The sequence below is a fragment of the Neofelis nebulosa genome, chromosome 9 (genome assembly GCF_028018385.1).
Source record: "Neofelis nebulosa isolate mNeoNeb1 chromosome 9, mNeoNeb1.pri, whole genome shotgun sequence".
Taxonomy (NCBI): Eukaryota; Metazoa; Chordata; class Mammalia; order Carnivora; family Felidae; genus Neofelis; species Neofelis nebulosa.
In genome coordinates this window covers 20,990,523-21,013,826 of record NC_080790.1, presented here as the reverse complement: position 1 = coordinate 21,013,826, position 23,304 = coordinate 20,990,523, and the positions used below count along the sequence as shown (strand labels likewise).

At 41.4% G+C, this 23,304-nt stretch overlaps 1 protein-coding gene across 1 annotated transcript in view; it reads left to right on the top strand.

Moving 5' to 3' along the window:
* The window catches only part of HADHA (hydroxyacyl-CoA dehydrogenase trifunctional multienzyme complex subunit alpha), a 48,835-nt gene that overhangs the window by 19,400 nt on the left and 6,131 nt on the right, over nucleotides 1-23,304 (top strand). Inside the window, exons 8-14 of the mRNA XM_058682758.1 lie at nucleotides 7,389-7,511; nucleotides 7,996-8,114; nucleotides 10,340-10,396; nucleotides 12,266-12,375; nucleotides 17,281-17,415; nucleotides 19,678-19,849; nucleotides 22,145-22,231. Of these exons, the coding sequence (XP_058538741.1) occupies nucleotides 7,389-7,511; nucleotides 7,996-8,114; nucleotides 10,340-10,396; nucleotides 12,266-12,375; nucleotides 17,281-17,415; nucleotides 19,678-19,849; nucleotides 22,145-22,231 (803 nt within the window). The remainder of the gene's footprint in view (nucleotides 1-7,388; nucleotides 7,512-7,995; nucleotides 8,115-10,339; nucleotides 10,397-12,265; nucleotides 12,376-17,280; nucleotides 17,416-19,677; nucleotides 19,850-22,144; nucleotides 22,232-23,304) is intronic.

The window sequence follows — 23,304 nt, the reverse complement described above, 5'->3', positions numbered from 1 at the left end:
GTCTTTTCATTTCTAAATGCAGAAATTCTTAATTTTGAAGGAAGCCCATTGTATCAGGATCTTCTTTCATGGATCATATCATGCTGTTGGTGTTGTATCTAAGAACTTTTTTTCTTTCTTTTTTTTTAATGTTTATTTATTTTAGAGAGAGGGGTGCAAAGGGGGCTCTGTGCTGACAGCAGAGAGCCAGATGCAGGACTCAAACTCAAGAAACGTGAGATCATAACCTGAGTGAAGTCAGACTCTTAACCAACTGAGCCACCCAGGCACCTCTAAGAAATCTTTTCTTAACAAGACCACAAAGATTTTCTCCTGTATTTTCTTCTGGAAGTTTTGTGGTTTAGCTCTTTCATTTTGGTCTGTGACCCATTTCAAGTTAACTTTATGATGGTATGAGGTAGATTGAGTTTTGTTTGGGGTTTTTTTTTTTTTTTTTGCAAATGAATATCCAATCTCTTGACACAGTTTATTGAGAAGACTCTTCTTTCTCCCTTGAATTACCTTGACACCTTGGTCAAAAATCAGGTGTTTGGGTCTGCATCTGGATTTCCTGTCTCCAGTTATCTAAATGTCTTTACTTAAGCCAATAGCATACTGTCTTCATTATTGTGTTTTAGTAAATCTTGAAATCAGGTTGTATGACCCCCTCTATCATGGTTCTCTTTCAAAATTTATTTTGCCTATACTAGTTTCTTTGCATTTGCATACAAATTTTATAATCCTCTCATCCATGTCTACAAAAATACATGCTAGGATTTTGATTGAAATTGCACTGAATCATTGTATCAATTTGAGGAGAATTAACATCTTTAAAATATTGAGTCTTTTCATCATGGGTATGGTATAACTTCATTTAGTTCGTCTTTAATTTCTCTCATCAGTGTTCTATACTTTTCATTGAATATATCTTACATTTTGTTAAATGTATACATTAGTGCTTCATACATTTAGGACATCATGCTATTTTCACTTTAATTTCTCATTGCTGATCACTAGTATATATAAATATAATTGACTTTTGTACATGGACCTTGTATTCTGTGACTTTGCTAAATTTATTCTAGTAGCTTTTTCTATAGACTTCTAAGGAGTTTCTATGTAAATAATAATGTTGTCTATAAAATATAGACATTTTGGCTTTTTCCTTCCCCGTCTGGTTGGCATTTGTTATTTTTTTCTTAACTTACTGTAGTGACTAAGATCCATAGTACAGTATTGGGTAGAGGTGGTGAAAGCAGGTACTGTTAACTTGTTCCCATCTTAGGGGAAGAACATTCACTCTGATGTTGTGGAGTGTGTAGGGTTAGCTATAGCTTTTTTATATATGCCCTTTATCAGATTATAGACATTTCCCTTTATCTATAGTTCGCTGAAAATAGATGTTGAATTTTGTACAGTTGAGCCTTTCTGCATCTAATAAGATGATTGTGTGGTTTTTGTCTTTTTTAGTCTGTTAGTAATCACCAGTTATACTGAGTTTTGATTATTCAACCAGACTTGCATTCCCGAAATAAATTTCACTTGGTCATAATGTATTATCCTTTGTATAACATTTTGTACAGGACTTTTATGTCTGGTCATGAGAGCTAATGGTCTCAAGGATAATTTTCTTGTGATATTTTTGCTTGGTGTTGGTATCAGAATAATGCTGGCTTCATAAAATGAATTGGAAATTTTTTTTCTATTTTCTGGAAGAATATTTGTAGAATTGGTATTGTTTCTTCTTTACTTGATAGAATTCACCAGTGAAGTCAGGTGGATGTGGAGTTTTCTTTGTTGGGAAGGTTTTTTTTTTTTTTTTTTATAGATATACAAATTCACTTTCTTTTATAGATATAGGGTTATTGAATAAGGTTCTCCAATTGTTTTGCTTTTGAGTGAGAGCTGTAGTAGTTTGTTTCTCAAAGATTTTGTCCATTTTGGGGGCGCCTGGGTGGCTCAGTTGGTTAAGCGTCCGACTTCGGCTCAGGGTATGATGTCATGGCTCATGAGTTCGAGCCCTGCGTTGGGCTCTGTGCTGACAGCTCGGAGCCTGGAGCCTGCTTTGGATTCTGTCTCTCTCTCTCTCTCTCTCTCTCTGTCTCTGTCTCTCTCTCTCTCTGTCTCTCTGCCCCCTACCCCGCTCACACTCTGTCTCTGTCTCACTCTCAAAAATAAAACATTTAAAAAAATAAGAAATAAATAATTTTTAAAAAAGGAAAAAATATTTTGTCCATTTTATTTAACTTTCCAAATTTGTTACAGTGCAGTTGTTCAAAATACTTCATTATTATTCCTTCGGTATCTTTATGCTCTGTAATGGTATATATCATTTATACTCTTTCATTCCTGATATTGGTAATTTGTGTGTTCTCTATTATTTCCTTGAGAAGTCTGGCTAGAAATTTATCAAGAAATAGCTTTTAGTTTCATTGGTTTTTCTCTGTTTTTGTTTTTTTTTTTTTATGTTTATTTATTTTTTGAGAGAGGGAGAGTCAGAGCTGAGCAGAGGAGGGGTTAGAGAGAGAGAGGGAGACACAGAATCAGAAGCAGGCTCCAGGCTCCCAGCTATCAGCACAGAGCCCAATGCAGGGCTCAAACTCAAGAAGATCATGACCTTGAGATCATGACCTGAGCCGAAGTTGGACGCTCAACCAACTGAGCCACCCAAGCGCCCCTGGTTTTTCTGTTTTTTGTTTGTTTGTTTGTTTGCTGTTTTATTGTTTTCGGCTATCTCATTATTTCTGCTTGCTTTTGGGTTTAATTTGTTCTCTTTCTAGTTTCTTAAGGTACAAGTTTAGATCATTGATTTTAGGCCTTTTTTCCTAACCTAAGCATTTGAAGCGATCAACTTCCCTCTTAGCATTGCTTTATCTATCTGCATATTTTAATATTATGTTCTCACTTCCATGAAGGTCAGAATATTTTCAGATTTCTCATTATTTTTTTGACCCGTGTGTGATTTGCGAGTGTGTTACCTAATTTCCGAACATTTGCAGATGTTTCAGATACCTTTCTGTTACTGATTTCTGGTTTAATTTTGCCGTGATTACAGTTGAGCCTTATTATTTACAAGTTCCTTACCTGTAAACTTACCTACTCACTAAAATCTGTTGTGACCCCAAAATAATACTTATGGTGCTTTTGCAGTCATTAAAAGACACATACAGAGTGGTGAAAATTTCACATCTCCCAGTGCACGTGTTCCAGCTGAAGTCAAACAAGGCAACATTTTGGGTTCTTATTTCAGCTCTTAGGGCCAACAAGTATCCTTTTCATGTTCTGTGTAGTGCCATGCTCTTCTCTGTGTGTGTGTGTGTGTGTGTGTGTGTGTGCTTTTCGGTTGTGATTTTGCTATTTAAAATGGTGAGAGCTAGGAGTGGAAAAGTACTGACTCAAGAGTAGAAGTATCTTTAAGGTTTCTCTTTCTTCCCCCAAGAAAGAGGCCTCATCAGAGGCACCTGAAGACGACCCTGATTGGAGGTCCCAAACAGACAGAAATGAGGCACTTGGGCAAAAAATGCAAATATATGGAAGAGCAGAGCCTGCAAGAGGTACCTGAGTTACTGACTGCAAGTCCCATGAAAGTCTGTGATGCATCGGCCGTGCCCCAAGTCTATTGTGGGAAGGACAGCTTTCCCAGTGAGGCCTGCTGGGTAAAAGCCTTTCTAATTGCCTGTGGTTGGGCCTGAAAAATCACACTTAACGGTTTTTGGCCAGGGGCTGGATGCCTCGATTTCTACAAATAGTCATGTGGCCATAGCAGGGGTTTATAACTACCTATTTCTGCTTCCCGTTCCATATTCCTTTTGCCTCCAGGAAGTACCTCAGTTGGTCATGGTTCTTTGCCTAGTAGGGTGACTTTCATTCCTAGAAGGTCTGGGCCACTAGCAGTACTGTGTGAATTGAGTTGTTGTAGTTTTCCATTAACTAATTACAGGTCCTTGTAGCACTAAGAGACCCCCGAAGAGATCTGTCACAGTCAAGCCATACTCTTCCTTACTCCCATTGTGCAGTAGCAGCCCGCACCCCCTTGGTGACCAGGGTTCGTCGTCCTGGAAAGGGACTGCAGCAGTGCACTTTCAGATGGCGCCTGCATATCACACAGAGCTGTGGACAAACCGGGCCTGAGTTTTCTCTTCCCCGGTCATCTATCTGGTCATAAGAAACTCCCTGTGATGAGGCCCTAGGGGCAGACCGGGACAGAGAATGAGTAGGGATATTTTGGCCACCTTTTCATACAACTTGTGCCTTTAGGGTCTCCTCAAGCCCATTTTCCCATATACCACTTCCATTCGGTAATGGAGTACTGTTGCACACACGGAACTTTATGGTTTAGTGGGCCAGACAGCATCCGTTTCGTGATGGGCAGCTCAGGTCACGTGGTGATTTGCTGGCCCATGGTTAAGCTTTGAGTCTCTACTTAGGTCCACTAACAAGCCAAAAGCTGTCAGTAGGACAGTAGTTATTCACAGAGAATGGTAGGGCTTTGCTCCAGATTCCTAAGTGTCTGTACTCCAAACAGCGTCTCTATCTAGCACTGACACTTCATGCCCCATCAGATCTGAATCGTATGGTCCAAATAGTTTTTCTTCCTAGGCCCCGCTCAAAACTAGCAGCCTCTGAGTTACTCAGTAAAGGAGCTAGAGTAGCACACCCGAATGAAATGTTGCCTCTAAAATCCAAAAAGGCCCAGGAGGCGTTGGGCCTTGTTTTATGTGGTAGGATGGGCCGGTGTGACGATGTATCCTTCACCTTGGGAGGGATGTCACCATGCCCCACACCACCGGACCCTTAGAAATTTCACTTAGTTGGATATGTCTAGAGTAGTTGGTACTTCCTGTTCACCAGATTCATTTAGGATAATACCATCAATATAAGGAACATCATGATATCTTGTGGAAGGGAAGGGCAATAAACATTTAAAAAACAAAACAGTTATCTTTTAAAGAGATTAAAAGTGAGAAAGGAGTCTTTCATATCTACCCACATATTTAGCATTTTTGGTGCTCTTTCTTCTTTGTGTAGCTCCATGTTCCCATTTGGTTTGATATTATTCCAACATGAAGAGCTTCACTTGACATACTCTGTAGAGTAGGTCTGCTGACAATTCTCACCTCTTGGTTTGTTTGACTGAGTCTTTATTTCAACTTCGTTTTTCAAAGATATTCTTTTTTTTTTTTTTTAATGTTTATTTTTGAAAGAGTGAAAGTGGCAGAGTGCAAGTGGGGAAGGGGCAGAGAGGGAGAGGGAGACACAGAATCCGAAGCAGACTCCAGGCCCTGAGCTGTCAGCACAGAGCCCCAGGCGGGGCTCAAACTCGTGAACCATGAGATCATGACCTGAGCCAAAGTCGGATGCTTAACTGACCTGAGCCACCCAGGTGCCCCCAAAAATATTCTTGATGGCTATAGAATTCCACGTTTGTAGTATTTTTCTTTTAGTACTTTATAGATGTCAATGTTATGATGTGGCTTGCATAATTTCTAATAGAAAGTCTGTTGTTTTTATCTTTGTTCTTCTGTATCTAGTGTGTCTCTCTCCCCGCCTCACCCCCCGCAGCTGCTCTCAGATTTTCCCTTTATTACTGGTCTTATTTATTTATGATGTGCCTTGCTTTGTTATTGTTGCTTTGTTTGTTAATGTTTGTTAGGCATGGGACTCATTGAGTTTCTCGGATAGTGGGCTTCTAGTTTTCATTAAATTGGAAAATTTTGGCTATTTCTTCCAATTTTTCCTATCTCCCCCCACCCTTTTTCTGTGGTTCCAATTTCACGTATGTTAGATTACTTGATATTGTCCTAAAATGAAGCAGTTTTTCTTTTTCAGTGTATATATTTTCTATATATAGAAATAGAATAGAATATATAGAAATAGAATAAAACATATATTCTATATAGAGAATATATATAGAATACTTGCCATGTATTCAAGTTTCCTGATTATAATCTATTAATCCACTCCTGTGTATTTTTCATTTCAGGTGTTGGGTTTTTTCATATCTAGAAGTAATACTTGACTCACTTTTATGTATTCAATTTCTCTTCATACGTCTCTGTTTTCCTCTACCTTCTTGAACATATGGCATGAATTTACAATAGCCTTTCTAACATTGTGTCTGTTAATTCTGTCTTCATTTATGCACCTGTTTCTATCAGTCAATTTGCGTCTTGTCTTTAGGCCATTTTTTTCATGCTTCTTTTCATGCCTTTATAAAAAGAAGCCTCAGGTAGTTTCGTTTCATGCATGTGGAGAACAGTATTCGGCCAAAGTTTCGAGGGCCCCTCTGTAGATCTCTGGAGCTCTCTTTTCGTGGAGCAGCTACTCTCGATATTCTCCTTCACAAATTCCAGTTGCGTTGGCCTCTCTACAAGCTCGTTGTGACTTTCGTGGGCCTTGTGCACATTTGCCATTCAGAAGTGTGGGGCTTAGTTCTTTCTCTTCCTCCTTCACATACTTTTAAAATAGTACAGATGTCTTAAGGGAGAGATTGCTTGTGTATTTGTTTCAGCCTCTTCCACTCTCAGGATTTTGTTTCCTAAATACTGCAAGATTGCACAAGATTGCCTTTTCAACTGCAGCTACCCCCTCCTTCCAGGCTTTTGACTGAGAGCCTGATAGATGTCTGTTTTTACAGCTCTGTAGAAAGAGCCTTTGAATTTTTGGGGCCTAGCTCTTTAGTCTCTTGCTTCAAGCAAGTTCAATTTTGGGCAGATGCCTGAAGTGGAAAATGAGTTACATATTTTTAGCATGCCCCTTTCTGTATAGAAGTGTACTTTGTGTACTAAATTTTATGATAACTCAAGTTTCTCTCTAGTTTTTTGACACAGCTCTTCCAGCTTCCTATACCACCTTAGAATTCCACAAATGTTCCCTGAGGAAGACTAGCTTTGCATTTGGCTTCTTCTAGTTTCTGATCTTTTGTGCATGACCACCAAAAACTGATCATTTCACTTGCCCACAGGAGCATCCTTCTGCTTGAGCCAAGTCTGATCTTCAGCCGACACCCAAAAGCATAACATACCCTCAGAAAAGAAAATGTCCAGCAATCATCAGTTCACCTCAGACAGGCTTATCTCTCTCTGGAATTTTAGTTCATATGGTCCTCATTGCTTCCACCACTCTCTAGTTTCTTTACAAATGTGATTTTACGATTTATTTATTCTTGTCCAGTTTTGCAGCAAGAATACAGGCCTAATGAGACCTTCTTCATCTGACTCAGAATTGTTGGAAGCCAGACTGAAAGGGCTTAAGACCTTGTTTTCTATCTAGAGGACATTGTTGCACCATTGCTCAGGTGGTTTTTGTTTGTTTGTTTGTCTGTTTTTGAGTCCATAGTTCAGGACTCTGACTTGGAAAGCTGTGCTGAAAGCGATTTACATTCCAATCTATTGTGTTCATTTTTACAGGACCAGGACTAAAACCTTCAGAAGAACGGACAATTGAATATCTAGAAGAAGTTGCAGTTACTTTTGCCAAAGAACTATCTGATAAGAAAATCTCTCTAAAGAGAGACAAAGGATTAGTAGAAAGTGAGTGTCTTTATTAAAGAACAGAGACAAAGGTTCTTTCCAGGGAGTTTAATTTTATTTGCTGTAAATTTGAAATGAGAAAGAGGTAATAAATGCATTATTTACTCCAAGCATAGAGGCGTCCTTAAGGAGTGTAACAATAACTCTGCTCTAGGGTTCTGAACCTTACACTGGTTGGTTAAAACCGTTTTTTTAAACTTTTTATTTTGGAAAATTTTAAGCATTAATATGAGAGTGGAATAATAGTATAATAGTGTAATAAATACCCGTGCACCCAACACCCAGCTTTAGCATTTATCAACTAATTAAACCATGTGTATAGAAGTGCTTAGGTTGCAATTTGGATTTTTTATATCAGAGTAAAGAGAAGTTCTTTCAGATAGCTGCAGTTATTGCATTTTTATGGAGTTTACAGAACAAACTAACAAGGAAGGCTAGGCTTTTTCCATGAAGCGTCTAAAAGCATTTTTTTTTTTTTTAACAGAATTAACATCATATGCCATGAGCATTCCATTTGTCAGGCAACAGATTTATAAAAAGGTGGAAGAAAAAGTACGAAAACAGACCAAAGGCCTTTATCCTGCACCTCTGAAAATAATCGATGTGAGTCTTCACCCCATATTCCCACATTTCTCATATTTCCTCCCTTTGAATAGAGCAGTATCCTTTATTGCCATTCTGAATCATGTGTGCCAGTACTAAAGTTCTTAATTCAGCTAGTGCAGTACTCACTAAAAATGAAGGAGGAGCATAGCAAGCTATGTGAGGCCTCATAAAATGACATATTTGGTAATAAGTAATGCCAGGCATAATGCATTTAAAACTAACTACCGGTTATAAACCAGGAAAGGAACCTATATTATATCAGTATTACAAGGCCAGTAAAAGATTGGGCATTAATTAAGAGGTAGTCAAAATTGATGGCCTCAGTCTAAACCATTGTCAGTACCTAAAATATTTCATTGACTTCTCCTTTGCCATTATTATAAAAAAGATGTAGTGATACAGAAAAGTTCTGAAAAAGATCAAGGAGGGGGTGCCTGGGTGGCTCAGTCAGTTAAGCCTCCTATTCTTGATTTCAGCTCAAGTCATGATCTCTTGGTTCGTGGTTTTGAGCCCTACGTCAGGCTCTGTGCTGGCAGTGCAGAGCCTGCTTGGGATTCTCTCTCTCTCCCTCTCTCTGCCCCTCCCCTGCGCTCACTCACGCATTCTCTCTCTTCCCCCCACAAAGTAAATAAACTTTAAAAAGAAAAGGTCAAGGAGGATAATTAAAATGATCACAGGGTTAAGAACTTGTCTAAAACTCTTCAGTCTTCAATCCAGAAAGTCGAAGATTAAGAGAACATATAATCAAAGACTTCAAATATGGAGAATAAATCAGTCAACAGATATGTTTTGAGGAAAAGACACCAAAATGTGTAAAATATGACACGTAATTCCCTTCCCCCATTCATCTCCCAGCCTGGGCTGGGGAGATTAGACGTGTGTATGTGGTAAGGCAGGTAACTGGAGTACAAGAGGCATTAGATGCCAGCATGGGATCACTGTCAGATAATGGGGAAAGAGGAAGATTGTTAAATGCACAGAGGAGGGAACAATCACTATGAACCAGAGAGATTAGGAAGAGCCTCATAGAATTTCACCTGAGCCCTGAAAAATGTATAGAGAGTAAGCGAAGAGAAAGTAGTACCTGGTAGGATGGGCATTTTGAGCAAAGTCACAGAGGCCAGAAAGCATGAGGCTCTACAGGGAACATTTCATGAGGTCGTTTTTGTAGGAGAATAGTGAAATGTCTGCCAAAAGGCAGAATGAGCCTAGATTTTAGAAGATTGACAGGTAATGAATTTGGAAATTTGACTTTTGTTCTGGATAGATCATAGAGATCATGGTAGTAGCAAGTAAAAACAGGTTAGAAGGAGAGACAAAGTAGACACCTGAAGTCGGAAGCCATCTTGGTAACTCAGACTTGATGTTAGAGTGAGACCCCAAGGTCGAATAGTAAAAATACGAAGGTAGTAACAGAATTGCCAAAGAGAAGAGATCGTGAGTTAAATTTTAGAAGTGTTGAGTTTAGATGTTTCAGGAAACTCAAGCAACAGGAGTGTACACAAGTCAATTAAGAATGTAGGTTTATTTATCTGTTTGTTTTTAATCAATTTGTCTTTCCCATAAATTATGGTGAGTGATTACAGGGTCACATCTTCGTCGTTTATACTTGCCATTATACTTGAGACAGTACTTCCCCCAAACGTTAAGTTGAATCTATAGAGTTCATGAGCCACATGATAAACTAGATGATGTGCCTAGGGAAGAATGCACAGAGGGAGAAAAGGGCTCAGGGGGGACCTCTGGGGACGTGCCTGTGTTAGGAAAGCAGGGGACAGTCTGGAAGAGCAATTTAAGCAGGAGGGAAGGGAATTAAGAAAAGGGAAATCTTTTCTTGGACTTGGGTAGCGCTCCAAATCCAAGAAATGGACAGAGCTGATGACAGCTCTTTCTCTCTCTGTGTGTGTCTCTCTCTGACAAGATAACAGGATCTAGAGGTGGATAAGGAGGTAGAGTTTGAGCCGTGGAAACTCTGTCTCCCTTTCCTACTCTGACTTTTATTTATTCCCTTCTGTTTCATTTCCTTGGATTTTATGCAAGGACTTGGAGATGGACAATAAAGTCAGTCTTAAGCAGCCGCTCAGTCCTCCTGGCTTTCTTACTCCAATTCCGGACTTTTGACTTACTGTTTGAATACTAACAAACTAGCAATTTTATTCAGCATTATTGGACATCTTGCCTGCCCATCGCAACAATGAACAGGTGCTTTATGTATTTTTTAGGCAGTAAAGACTGGAATTGAGCAAGGGAATGATGCTGGCTATGTCTCTGAATCTCAGGTAAAGTTATTTCCTTTCAACTTTTTATTACTAGATACAGGAAAGCCAAGATCTAAAACTCTGTATAAAGCTGAAAAAAGAAAAAGTGCCCAAAGCCTACCCCAAATTTTTTTCTTCCAGTGATTATCACTGCTTAGGATTGATTAATTTCAACGAGTGAGTAGATATTAAAGAACACCGTGGTGGTCCCAGCTGTTCGAACTTCCTTTCAGTAATGAGGGTTTAACTAGGGAGAGCAGGGCCAGAGTTCTAATCCTTTCAAAATGAATCACTTAGATATTTTTGTTCTGAGTTGAGCTGGTTTTGTTGTGATAAAATGAATACATTGATAGAAAATTGTGTTTCTTACTTGTTAGGGCCTTGAGGTAAGACTTTGAAGGCCAGCCTCTCTTGGTGAATTAGAAAATGGAAGGAACTGTCACATACCCACTAAAAGAAAACAGAGGGGCATATGAACCAGCCTTACCTCTTCCCACTTTTCCAACAAGTTGGTGACATTGCAGATTTAAGTGGTGTGGGTTGTTTTTTAAGTTTTAAGCAGTCCTTGAAGAATGGATTGCTCTCTGATAATAAGACAAAAGGTATCTGAAGAGCTTGGGACTAGTTCAAGAGAAAACATGTATCGTACTGGGTCGCTTATTACAGTCCACTCTGATTTAGACTTTTGTCTCTGATCCAGGTACATGTATGCATATATACAGAAAAATTGAAGCATAGGTTTCACAGATCAATTGTTGGCCTCACCACGTACGTTGTATGCAGTATGTCCTATGTGTCCTACTTACCACAGCCCACTAAATTTACGACAACTGATGGATCTCTACCTGCACTTTGAATATCACTGGTTTATTGAATAGACTCCACATTATTAGGGGCGCCTGGGTGGCTCAGTCGGTTAGGCATCCGATTTCAGCTCAGGTCGTGATCTCACCGTCCGTGAGTTCAAACCCCACATCGGGCTCTGTGCTATCAGTTCAGAACCCGGAGCGTGCTTCAGATTCTGTGTCTCCCTCTCTCTCTGCCCTTCCCCCACTCACGCTCTGTCTCTATCAAAAAATGAATAAACGTTAAAAAAAATTTTTTGTAATTAAAAAAAAATTAGTAGAACATTGTTTTATGTTCTATTGTTTCATGTTATATTAGGACATGAGAACAACTTTATTATGGGGATTCCTCCTTTGAAATGCTATCTGTAACCATACCAGTTGATTCTAGTAATATTGATGATGATGATAGCTGACATTGAGACCCTAGTCACTTTACTAGCATTCTCATTTAATTTCAGCAATACTGTAAAATAAGTGTTGTTTTTCCCGTTTAAGGATAAAGAAAGCTTCACAACTGGGAAATGGCAGGGTCAGGATTCAAACCCGGTTCTGTCAAACCTAGACTCTAAGTCTCATGCTGAGATTTGCTCTCCATAAGTATTAGGGCACTTTTCAAAGTGGCAGGTGTCACGTGGGGTGGACCAGAGTTGGGAGTCCTACCGCCTGGGTGTGAGTTCGATTTCTGTCACTCTAGGTGGTGTGGTCTTAAGCTTAATTTGTCCAGGCCTCCTCTTTCCAGCCTTTAAAATGAGAAGGTTGGTTGAGATGACTGTGCGGGTCTGTTTGGGCCCTGACACTCCAGTTCCATGAAAAAGGTTGGTTACTGCCACCTCTGGTGTACATAGTCTGAGAGCTCCGATGTATCCATAGCGTTTTCAAAACAGTTGTCGGAAAGTGCTGCAGGTGAGAAGGCCCCACCGCACCCCAGAGCACCCAGGGCTTCACCTGTGTTACCTCTGCTCTGCAGACAAACCTGACCGAAGGAACCCCCGTCACTGAGACTGTGAAGTTCCACCTTTTCTTGTTCTCCTTTACTTTTCAGAAATTTGGAGAGCTTGCAATGACCAAAGAATCAAAGGCCTTGATGGGACTTTATCATGGTCAGGTCCTGTGTAAGAAGAATAAATTTGGAACTCCACAGAAGGACGTGAAGTAAGTTAAATGCCACCTAGGGTGCCTTTGTGGGTTTCTCTACAGAGCTAGATTTATACCTTCGGTCTTCCCTACGCCTCCTCTGTCCTGAGCACATTAGATCCCTTTTCCTACTAAGAACTTTTTGACTTTCAAAGTGCTGCCTGGGCTGAGTTTTCTCCAGGCGCCCCCCCCCGCCCCCCCACAAAAGGGCTCCTATAGAGGCTTTCTTGTCTCACTATTGATGTCCCCTGGAAGTCTGGTTTACATCCCCTGTTCCCAAACCAAACACACTCTGCACTGTTTAATGGTCTTGTCTCTCCCTGTGACTTGAGATACCATCTCTGGGAACTCATACTTTCTCATTAAAAAAAATAAAGCCTCGTTCAGATTATTAAAGGCTTTTCCTTCCTCTAGCTTACAGCCTAAACATTAAAGATTCTACTTGCCTGTTTCATGTCTATTCTTTTAAGCAAGCCTTTCAATGCTATACTGCCCAATAGCTCTTCAGCATTTTAAATTTAATAATGCTCCGGGGTGCCTGGGTGGCTCAGTTGGTTAAGTATCTGACTTCGGCGCGGGTCACGATCTCACAGTTTGTGGGTTTGAGCCCGGCATTGGGTTCTGTGCTGACGGGTCAGAGCCCAGAGCCTGTTTCAGATTCTGTGTCTCCCTCTCTCTCTCTGCCCCTTCCCTGCTTGCTCTCTGTCTCTCTGTCTCTGTCTCTCTGTCTCTCTCTTTCAAAAATAAATAAACATTTAAAAAACAAAATTTAATAATGCTCCTAAACTCACCTTCTAGCTCAGTGGTTTCCATCCTGGGCATTGTTGCCCCCCCCCCTCCCCCCGCAGCATCCTTTGAAGATGTCTGGAAACATTTTTGGTTGTCACAGCTGCTGCTGGCATCTAATGAGCCAGAGGTCAGGGATGCTACTAAACACCCTACAGTGCATGAAACAGGTCTCTAGTCTGGGGCGCCTGGGTGACTCAGTCGGTAAGTGTCCAACTTTGGCTCAGGTCATGATCTCGTGGTTTGTGAGTTCGAGCCCCGTGTCAGGCTCTGGGCTGACAGCTCAGAGCCTGGAACCTGCTTCAGATTCTGTGTCTCCCTCTTTCTGTCTCTCTGCCCCTCCCCTGCTCATGTTCTGTCTCTCTCAAAAATAAACATTAAAAAAATAAAAAATAAACGGGTACCTAGGTGGTTCAGTCGGTTAAGCGTCTGACTTCGGCTCAGGTCATGGTCTTGTGGTCAGTGAGTTCAAACCCCGTGTCAGGCTCTGTGCTGCCAGTTCAGAGCCTGGAGCCTGCTTCAGATTCTGTGTCTCCTCTCTCTGCTCTGCCCCTGCTCAACGCTCTGTCTCTCTCTGTCTCTCAAAAATGAATAAATCTTTTAAAAAAAAATGTTTTAATAAAAAAAAAAGAAAGAAACCTAATGAGCCACTCCAAACTCATATATGAGTATGATTCATATATGCAGACCCCTGTCTGCATATACTTTTTACTGTCATATGTAGATAGCATATACCATCTGGAAAGGTGTTGTTATACCAAATACACAAAAAAGACAGGCAACATCCACATGAATCTCCTATAAGAAGAAATAAAAAAATGAGAATCAAAATACAAAAAGCAACCATAATACAGAAGAAAACTGTAACACAACACTTCCAAACTTGAATTAAATATCCTTAAATAAGTATTTGCAGGTAAGAAAAAATCACCTTGGCTCAGAAATGCAAAAACTTAGGGACGCCTGGATAGCTTAGTAGGTTAAGCGTCTGACTTCGGCTCAGGTCACGATCTCACAGTTCGTAAGTTCGAGCCCTGCATCAAACTCTGTGCTGACAACTCAGAGCCTGGAACCTGCTTCAAATTCTGTGTCTCCCTCTCTCTCTGCCCCTTCCCCTGCTTATGCTCTGTCTCTCTGTCTCAAAAACAAACATTAAAACAAAAAATTTTTTAAGACATTCAAAAACTTAGAACTAAATGGGCAGAAAAATAGGATGATATAAGAGTTGATCTAACTTGGGAAATCAATTGAGGAAAAAGGTAACATCATCTTAGAAATGAGGATTTAATTGGGAATTCATTATAGGGTACTCAGGGCAGAATAGGTTGAACAGAATTGAATAAAGAACCGCGAAGAACTGAAGAAAGGGGATCCCTTTTCCTGCTTTCCCAGTTGTAACACCTCTGCTTCCTCCACTTCTGTCTCTCTGGGCTCTTCCGCCTCACCTTGGATAATGACTTGAGTTCCTTATCTGTTTTCTCTTTTTATAAATTAATTTCTTTATGCAGAGAATGCATTCTTATTTAAGAAAACTGTTATAGGGGCGCCTAGGTGGCTCAGTCGGTTAAGCGCCCGACTTCAGCTCAGGTCACGATCTCGCAGTCCATGAGTTCGAGCCCCGCGTCGGGCTCTGGGCTGATGGCTCAGAGCCTGGAGCCTGCTTCTGATTCTGTGTCTCCCCCTCTCTCTGCCCCTCCCCCGTTCATGCTCTGTCTCTCTCTGTCTCAAAAATAAATAAATGTTTTAAATGAGATTAAATATTAACTGATACTGTTTTGTGTTTATGGTTTGAATGTTGTAATATAAAAGGGACCCTTCGGTATAAAGCCTGTAACTTGCTCTTTTTATTCAGTGGTATGACTTGGAGACTATGTATATTGGTACATATCAATTAACTCCTTCCTCTTAATCTTTTACTGCTGGATTGATGGCTGTTTCCAATTTTTCATTATTACAAACATTGCACAACTGTTCATCACAGCCTGTCATTGTGTACATAAGTGCATTCCACTAGAGTACAGAATGAGATGTAGAATCATTGGGTCATAGAGTATGTGATTTTTTGCTGTAAGAAATTTGCCCTCCAAAGTAGGGCAAAGCATACTTCCATCAGCCATGCAGTGAAAAAAGCAGTTTTTGTACATCTTCACTGATGCTTTTACACTTTTTGCTAATCTGGTAGGGGAAGAATATCCCATTTTAATTTGCATTTCCCAGGGAAGCTGAGCATCTTTATTGGCAGTTTGAGTTTTTTTCTTTAGTGAATTGCTTTATATAAGCCCTTGCCCATTTTACTGGGTTGTCCATTTTGTTTTGTTTTTTGTTTTTTTTAAGTATATTTATTTTGAGAGGGGGCTGGAGAGAGAGAATCCCAAGCAGGCTCCATGCTGTCAATGTGGAGCCCAATGCAGGGCTCAAACCCACAAACCATAAGATCATGACCTGAGCCAAAATCAAGAGTCATACTTAACTGAGACACTCGGGCACCCCGTCCTTTTTTGTTGTTTTTTAAGTAATCTCCATGGCCAACTTGGGGCTCAAACTCATGACCGTGAGATCAAAAGTCACACACTCCACTGAGTAAGGCAGCCAGGTACCCCTGGGTTGTCTTTTTTTAATTGATAATATGCATGTTCTTTATTTCCCAAGTTGTAATTCTTTGCCGCTATATGTTGCAGATTTCCTCCTATCCTATGTTTATCTTAATTTTGTGTGGTCATTTGTCTAACAGAAATTTTTAGTTTCCACACAATAAATGTATCAATCTTTTCAGTCCCTGTTTTTTGTTTTTTGTGTTTTTTTTGAGAGAGAGAGAGAGACAGACAGACTGACTGAGCATGAGTGGGGAGGGGCAGAGAGAGAAGGAAAATCCCAAGCAGGCTCTGCGCTGTCAGCACAGAGCCCCGTGCAGGGCTCGATCATGAAATGTGAGATCATGACCTGAGCTGAAATCAAGGGTCAGATGTTTAACCAGGTGAGCCACCCAGGCGCCCCTCAGTCTGTTCTTTATATGTATGTCTCTATCCTGTTTTCTCATTGTTCTCCAGTTTCTTAACATTAACCATGTAAGTGTGTTACTACAAAGTTACATTTGAAAGTTGCTTCTAGGACTTGAAATTAGGTTTCCTTTTTTGGGTCATAAATATGATTTCTGAACATTATAATCAGAATTGTTAGGAATGAAACTTTAACCTGTATTACAACTCTAATTTATGTCTACATAGTGCTGTAAATTTAGGCTTCTTTTTTGAAGGAAATCGTTCTGGAAAAAATTTTTTATTTGCTCTGGGAGTATGGCACATTGCTCCGGAACTATGGAAAACTAAAAAGAGGGGCTCCTGGGTGGCTCAGTCAGTTAAGTGTCTGTCTTCGGTTCAGGTCATGATCTCACAGTTTGTGAGTTGGAGCCCCGCGTCGGGCTCTGTGCTGACAGTTCAGAGCCTGGAGCCTGCTTTGGATTCTGTGTTTCGCTCTCTCTCTACCCCTCCCCTGCTCATGCTCTGTCTCTCTCTGTCTCAAAAATAAATAAAACATTTTTAAAAATTTAAAAAGAGTAATCAGGTATGATCTCTGGCCCATGAAATGCTTAGAATGTAATTGAGAGGACAAAAATAATGTGGATATATGGAGGTATTGGGGGATAGCGAGGTTAGGTCTAGAAGCAAAGAAGCCATCCAGGAGAATTTGATCTAATCCATGTAAGGAGTAAAATTGGCACAAATTTCAGGAGAAATGAAAACTTACTGGAAAATGGTAAAATCACTAACAAGTTAAGTGGAAGAAGTGGTATGTCTTTGGACATATCACTGCAAATTGGCTTTTGTTTGGAAAACAGAAATACTCATGTTGACTTCAGAATAAACCAGGTTGTTTTGTTCTCAGTGATCTTAAGGTATGATTGAAGATCAGTATAGTTCTGTCTTCTCGTGTAGGCCAACTCTTGTAGACCTAATGGATTTTTGCATTTAACTCCGAAAATCAGTCACTTATTAAAGGCATATTTTTATAGATAAAAATTGTTTAAAATACCTTATCGTTGTGCCCACTTTAGTTGGTGTACTGGATTATAACTTGGACAGTCTCCCACTTTTACTGAAGCGATAAGTTCACCAAAAGTCATTTATGCTTTCCTTCTAGGCACCTAGCCATTCTTGGTGCAGGGCTGATGGGGGCCGGCATCGCTCAGGTGTCTGTGGATAAGGGCATAAAGACCATCCTTAAAGATGCTACACTAGCCGGGCTGGACCGAGGACAGCAACAAGTGTTCAAAGGGTGAGCCAGCTCTCTGCCTCTGTCAGCAGAATGCTGTTTGTTTTTTGCCATTACAGGTTCCTTTTTCCTGAACGTGGTGAGTACTGGATGCTCAGTAGTTAAGCTGTTTCCTTTGATTTTTAGAAACCGTGATTCCTTTCCCTTCATATTGTTGTACATATTATAAACCATGAACATCACTGGAATCTGTAATGTCTGAATGCAGAAGAGAAAACTATCAGATATTTTTAAATGCCATTTATTTTATGCTTTGGTATCAAGACTAGAAATCCTCGTGTTTGTGAATTTTGATAGTTTCCATTTCACTGCTGTATTGTCATGGAACATTGAAACAGCATGACTCTGTGGAAGAAGAGGATGTGAGGAAATGTGTCATAACTGCAAATTGAAGGTTGGGGCTGGGATCAAAACTCGTGTACCTTATATTTCTTGGCTGCGTTACTGTGGAAAAGCAGGTAACAGATTTGGTTCCACAATGTCTGAGTCTTTACAGAATGTGTCTCCATCTTACCTTTGAATTAATAAAAGGTGAATATTATTCTCCCTCCTGCCCACATACTCCTCCTCCTCCCCTGGTCCCCACTCCCTGTTTTGCAGAGAGGGAAAAGCAGAGCAGCAGCTTGGCCAAACTAGGAACTGGTTTCAGCTCAGTTCTCCGCTCCAGTGTAATGAATAAGCTTGCTGCACTTGGACTGCCCTACACGTGACTTGTAGTTGAATGAGCTTTTTTCTTCAATGCGTTATGTAGCTTAATCATGTTTGACCTCTTTTCTGCAGAGACTCTTCTGCTGCTACTACTGTGCTACCCAAGACATGGCAGGTTTAATTGTTTTGGCAGATTATTGTAAGATAGCAAGGAGTTGGAGTAAACGATTCTGAGCCCCCCCCCCCCCCCAAAAATTGGCATGTGCTAGCTAGATAACAGTGTTACCCTGAGACTAGCATGTAAGCATCCCCAAACACCATCTCCTACGGTCACTGAAATGAGAAATTGCTGCTCGAGAACAGATGCCACTCTGTCTCTCTTGGAGTTAGGTGCCCCAGGTTTCCCTCTGTGCTTCAGAAATGTCAGCCTCTGGCAAGTGCCCCTCACCATACTGCTGACTGGGCATGCATGTGTTTCCTAGCCTCTCTTGAAGACAGTTTCAAGATTAGGCATTAGAATTAGAGCAACTAATGATGTTTTGAACTCTGATGAGCATTTTGTTTGCTGACTGCTGACACGGTTGTCAGAAACCAAGAAATTTGATTGAATACTTGTTTGAACTTACCCTGTGGCTTGAATTTTTCTTTTGGTTAAGGAAATTAGTGAATGTGATTCAGCTCCGTTCTTCATTCAGAGGAAAACTCTAGGTCAGTTATTCTGAAAGTGTGGTCAGATTAAAACCTAAGAGAGCCTGTTTTTCTTGGCAGTGAAAAGTAATCAGTTAAATGTCTAAATCGCAGAAATCCTTTTTAACTCCCTATGGGACATAAGAAACCTTGAGTTAAGATTTTATGTAATCAATACAATGTGCTACCACATGCTAACTGGAAGTGGATTTAAGAATAAAAGAAATAGGGGTGCCTGAGTGGCTTAGTCAGTTAAGCATCTGAGTCTCGATTTCAGCTCAGATCGTGATCTCACTGTGAGTTTGAGCCCTGCCTCAGTCTCCATGCTGACAGCACAGAGCCTGCTTTGGATTCTCTCTCCCTCTCTCTCTCTCTGCCCTTCTCCCCTGCTTATGCACTCTCTTCTTCTCTCAAAATAAATAAATAAACTTATAAATAAATAAATAAGAAAGAATATAAGAAGTCATGCTCGGTCTCTTTTCCAGAAGGTTCTAATTATAGAATAACAAAATGATGCGTGATCAGGTAGAAGTCCATGTGGTCTAGGACACGTGTGGGGTGTTCCCTCTGTTAGAGAGTTACTAGAGCTGCTCCTTTGTTTTGCCACTCTAGTGTTTGCGTTTACTCTTCTGGACAAATTTAACTGTTTCAGGAGTAATAGAGTTTATGTAAGTCCTGCATTTAGAGGCATCTTCTAGGAGAAAGAATGTGGATTTGGGGGCCAGCCTGTCTTTGGCCCCCTAGTACCTAGCCATTTGCCCACGAATCCCTTTGAGCCTGTTTGAGGAACTCTTCTTTCTCAAAATGGGAGTAAAAGAACCGCCTCACAGTATTGGTTGAAAATACATAGTGTGCCATCTGGCCCCTGGACGCTCAGTAGATGTTAAGTTTCCTATTCTTCCACTCTGACTAGGACTGTGTTTTTTCTAGATTGAATGATAAAGTGAAGAAGAAAGCTCTAACGTCATTTGAAAGGGACTCCATTTTCAGCAACTTGACTGGACAGCTCGATTACCAGGGTTTTGAAAAGGCCGACATGGTGATTGAAGCTGTTTTTGAGGATCTTAATGTTAAACACAGAGTGTTAAAGGAAGTAGAAGCGGTAAGTAAGAGGCCTGTTGTACCTGAATCCCAGTGAGTGGAGGACACGGGTGGTTTTTTGTTTTGTTTTTTAAACAGAAACTCATGGTTCCCTTTATAGGGCTGTTTCCAAACATCAGTTTTTATGTCAATTCGTGCACACTACATAGTTACAAAAGTCAAATCTGAGTCCTGAGGGAAGAAAATCAAGTAGTTTATTAACCTAAGCACAGGGTTCATTAGCATTCCGTGGGAGTTCAGTCACCCAGACCTACAGATAACCTCATGGAGTATAGCCAGCTTTCTTGACGTTTTTGGTTGGCTACAAGCCGTAACTATACTTCTTCAGGTCTAGTCCACAAAGGAAGTAGGGGAGAAATTTTTTCCCCTGGCAGGTTTCAGATGCTCACTTTGTGCAAATGCTCCTTTGGTTTTGACCCCAAATGCTCTACCTCCCCTAAATAAAACAAGTGTTATAGTGGGTGGTATAAGAAAAGGCCCAGAGAAGAAATGACAATAATCCGGACACAAGATAGAACCGGGGTCTTGACCAGCCTATAGTTATATCAATAGAATGGGCTAATAAATTGTGCAAATGAAATGGCACAGACTTGGCAGTACTCTGGGTGTCTTGAGTAGTGGCTGTACCCTCACGACGCCCTTCTGTGTGAGGACGGTCGCTGCTGTGTGATAGACTGAACCTAAGGGGGGTTTAGAAACTAAAGACAAGCAGCTCTTTTGGGGACAGCTTCCACTTTGAAGTCCATACGTTGCAAAATCTTCCCTTTTGACAAAGTGTGACGTCGATTAGCTGAGGGGAAAAGTTCGAAGAGCCGGGTAGATTTATGTTCCGTCTGTGCCGGGTGGCACGTCAGCTCACATGTGTAGGTGGTGTTCCCACGGCTCCGGGGGCACCTGCCGAGGCAGTGGCAGGTAGACGCTCAGGACCGGCAAAAGCAGACACAGGCAACATGGAGAGAAGAGCGTCTGCCGGGTGACTGGGTGATGGTATTTGCTTCCGGAGTGTCTGGGTTTGGGAGTGCCGGCATGGAGAAAGGTTTGTTAGTTTTAGCGGCTGGGAAACTAGCGGCCAAGGAGAAGAGAGGGAGGAGGGATCAGATCAAGAGAAGTGCAGACTGTGAACGAGCCTGTACAGCGGTGCCTCTGGCTGCCGAGCGAGCAAAAGCAGAAGCGGTGGGGGCTTCTCAGGGCCTGGCCTGGAGCTCAGCGCCTCACTGCTGCTTTCCGTTGGTAAAAGCAAGTCATGAGACTCGAGGGAGGAAGCGGTCTCCACCTCTGGATGGGAGGAGAGACGCCGGAACGAGGAGGGGGGGAGTTGTTGCCAACCGCCTTTGGAGACACTGGTTTGCTCTTCATAGAGAGTTTCACCACCAGCATGAAACGCCTCACCGCCAAGACATGCCCCCGGAGAGTCCGCTAGCTCCTTGCACTTACGCTCTGCTGTCAACTCACTGCTGATTAACTGAGATCATGGGGGCCTCACCACAAGCTGACTGCTAAGCCAGGCTTCGTCCACCAGGGGCCTCTCTAGAGTTTTCCCTTTTTTTCCTTTTAAAAAAATCTTAATGCAGTATTTTGCCAGGTTACAATATTTTAGACTCACCTTTCAGTGTGTTGAATGTGTCTTGAACCTGATTCCCATCTCTGATGTTAAAATTTTGCCTGTCCCAGTTTGCACAAATTTGACAGATGCGCTGTCCATGTTTTTATATAAGCAGCTGAATAAAAACATGAATAACTTGCGATCATGGACAGAATGATGACATAGTCTATATTAAAGACTATTCTCCAGGTTGATAAAGCTAATAGTTAATAGTATTCACGTGCCATAGATTAATTACCGTGGTGCAACATTTTCTAATAACACCATAAAATGAGCTAGGCACGCACGGTATGGCTTGTTCTTATCAAAGTGAAGGGTGGGGGTATCATGAGCTTTCAGACTTGAGTGCAGATCAGACAAGAAGAGGAATTGGCACCCATGCCAGATCTTGAAACGAATGAGATTTGATTCAAAGCCATCTTGTCAGTGTTTATCTGAGCTGTCTCATTTACCTAACTGCCGAGGTGTAGTCTCCAGGTTAGGATGCCGGGCCAGAGCTAGAAGGCAGCTGAATGGGAAAGAGAACAAGGCCGACACACTCCCCATCTCGGAAGCCCTGGGCAAATAGTATCCACTGTCTGAGTGGTTCTGGGGGAGAGCGGGGCTGGACCCAGGTGTCACCTTTAGCTTTGTTTGGACTGCAGTCATCTCTCAGGCCTACGTGACACGTTCTTAAATGCTTTTCCTTTGCAGGTGGTTCCGGATCACTGTGTCTTTGCCAGTAACACGTCTGCTCTCCCCATCCATCAAATTGCCTCTGTCAGCAGAAGACCTGAGAAGGTAAATTCTGAACAGAGGGAAAACCCTGAAATGTTTTCCCACCACAGGCTTCCTGAGGAAGACTTAGAGCATGAGAAGGGACTGGTGTGGACTGTGAAGTAGAGGGGTGGTGGGCTCTCCCCAAAAACTGGGCACAGAGCAGCTCATCCCATGACCACTGTGAGATGCTGGCGTAAGGGAAGCACAGTGAAAGTGTACTTTCACAGGTGATTTGCATCCCTAACGGCTCTGATTTTTCAGGTTCAGACTATAAAACCTACCTTCTTTGGGGCGCTTGGTTGGCTGAGTCAGTGAAGCATCCAACTCTTGATCTCAGCTCAGGTCACAATCTCATGGTTTGTGGGTTTGAGTCCCGCATTGGGCTCTGTGCTGACAGCACGAAGCCTACCTGGGATTCTCTGTCTCCCTCTCTCTCTCTGCCCCTACCCCGCTTACTCTCATTCAAAAATAAACATAAAAGAATAATGAAACCTATCTTTATTATAATAGGGTTTTTTTTTAACGTCTATTTATTTTGGGGGTGCCTGGATGGCTCAGTCGGTTGGGTGTCTGACATTGGCTCAGGTCATGATCTCACAGTTGGTGAGTTCGAGCCCCACATCAGGCTCTGTGCTGACAGCTCAGAGCCTGGATTCTGCTTCAGATTCTATGTCTCCCTCTCCCTCTGCCCTTCCCCCATTCGTGGTCTGATGCTCTGTGTCTCTCAAAAATGAATAAACATTAAAAAAATCTTTTTTTAAATAAGTAATGTCTATTTATTTTTGAGAGAGAGAGGGAGACAGAATCCCAAGCAGCCTCGAACTGTGAGATCACGACCTGAGCCAAATGTTTAACTGACTGAGCCACCCAGGTACCCTATAATAAGGTATTTAAAGATAGGCCCAAGGGGCACCTGGTTGGCTCAGTCTGTAGAGCTCGTGATGTGTGACTCATGATCTCGGGGTTGTGAATTTGAGCCCCATATTGGGTGTAGAGATCACTTAAATAATATCTTTAAAAATTAAAAAAAAAAAACTTTTAAAAATAAAAATAGACCCCAAAATAAGAGGGGATACTCCAAAATCTCACATAAG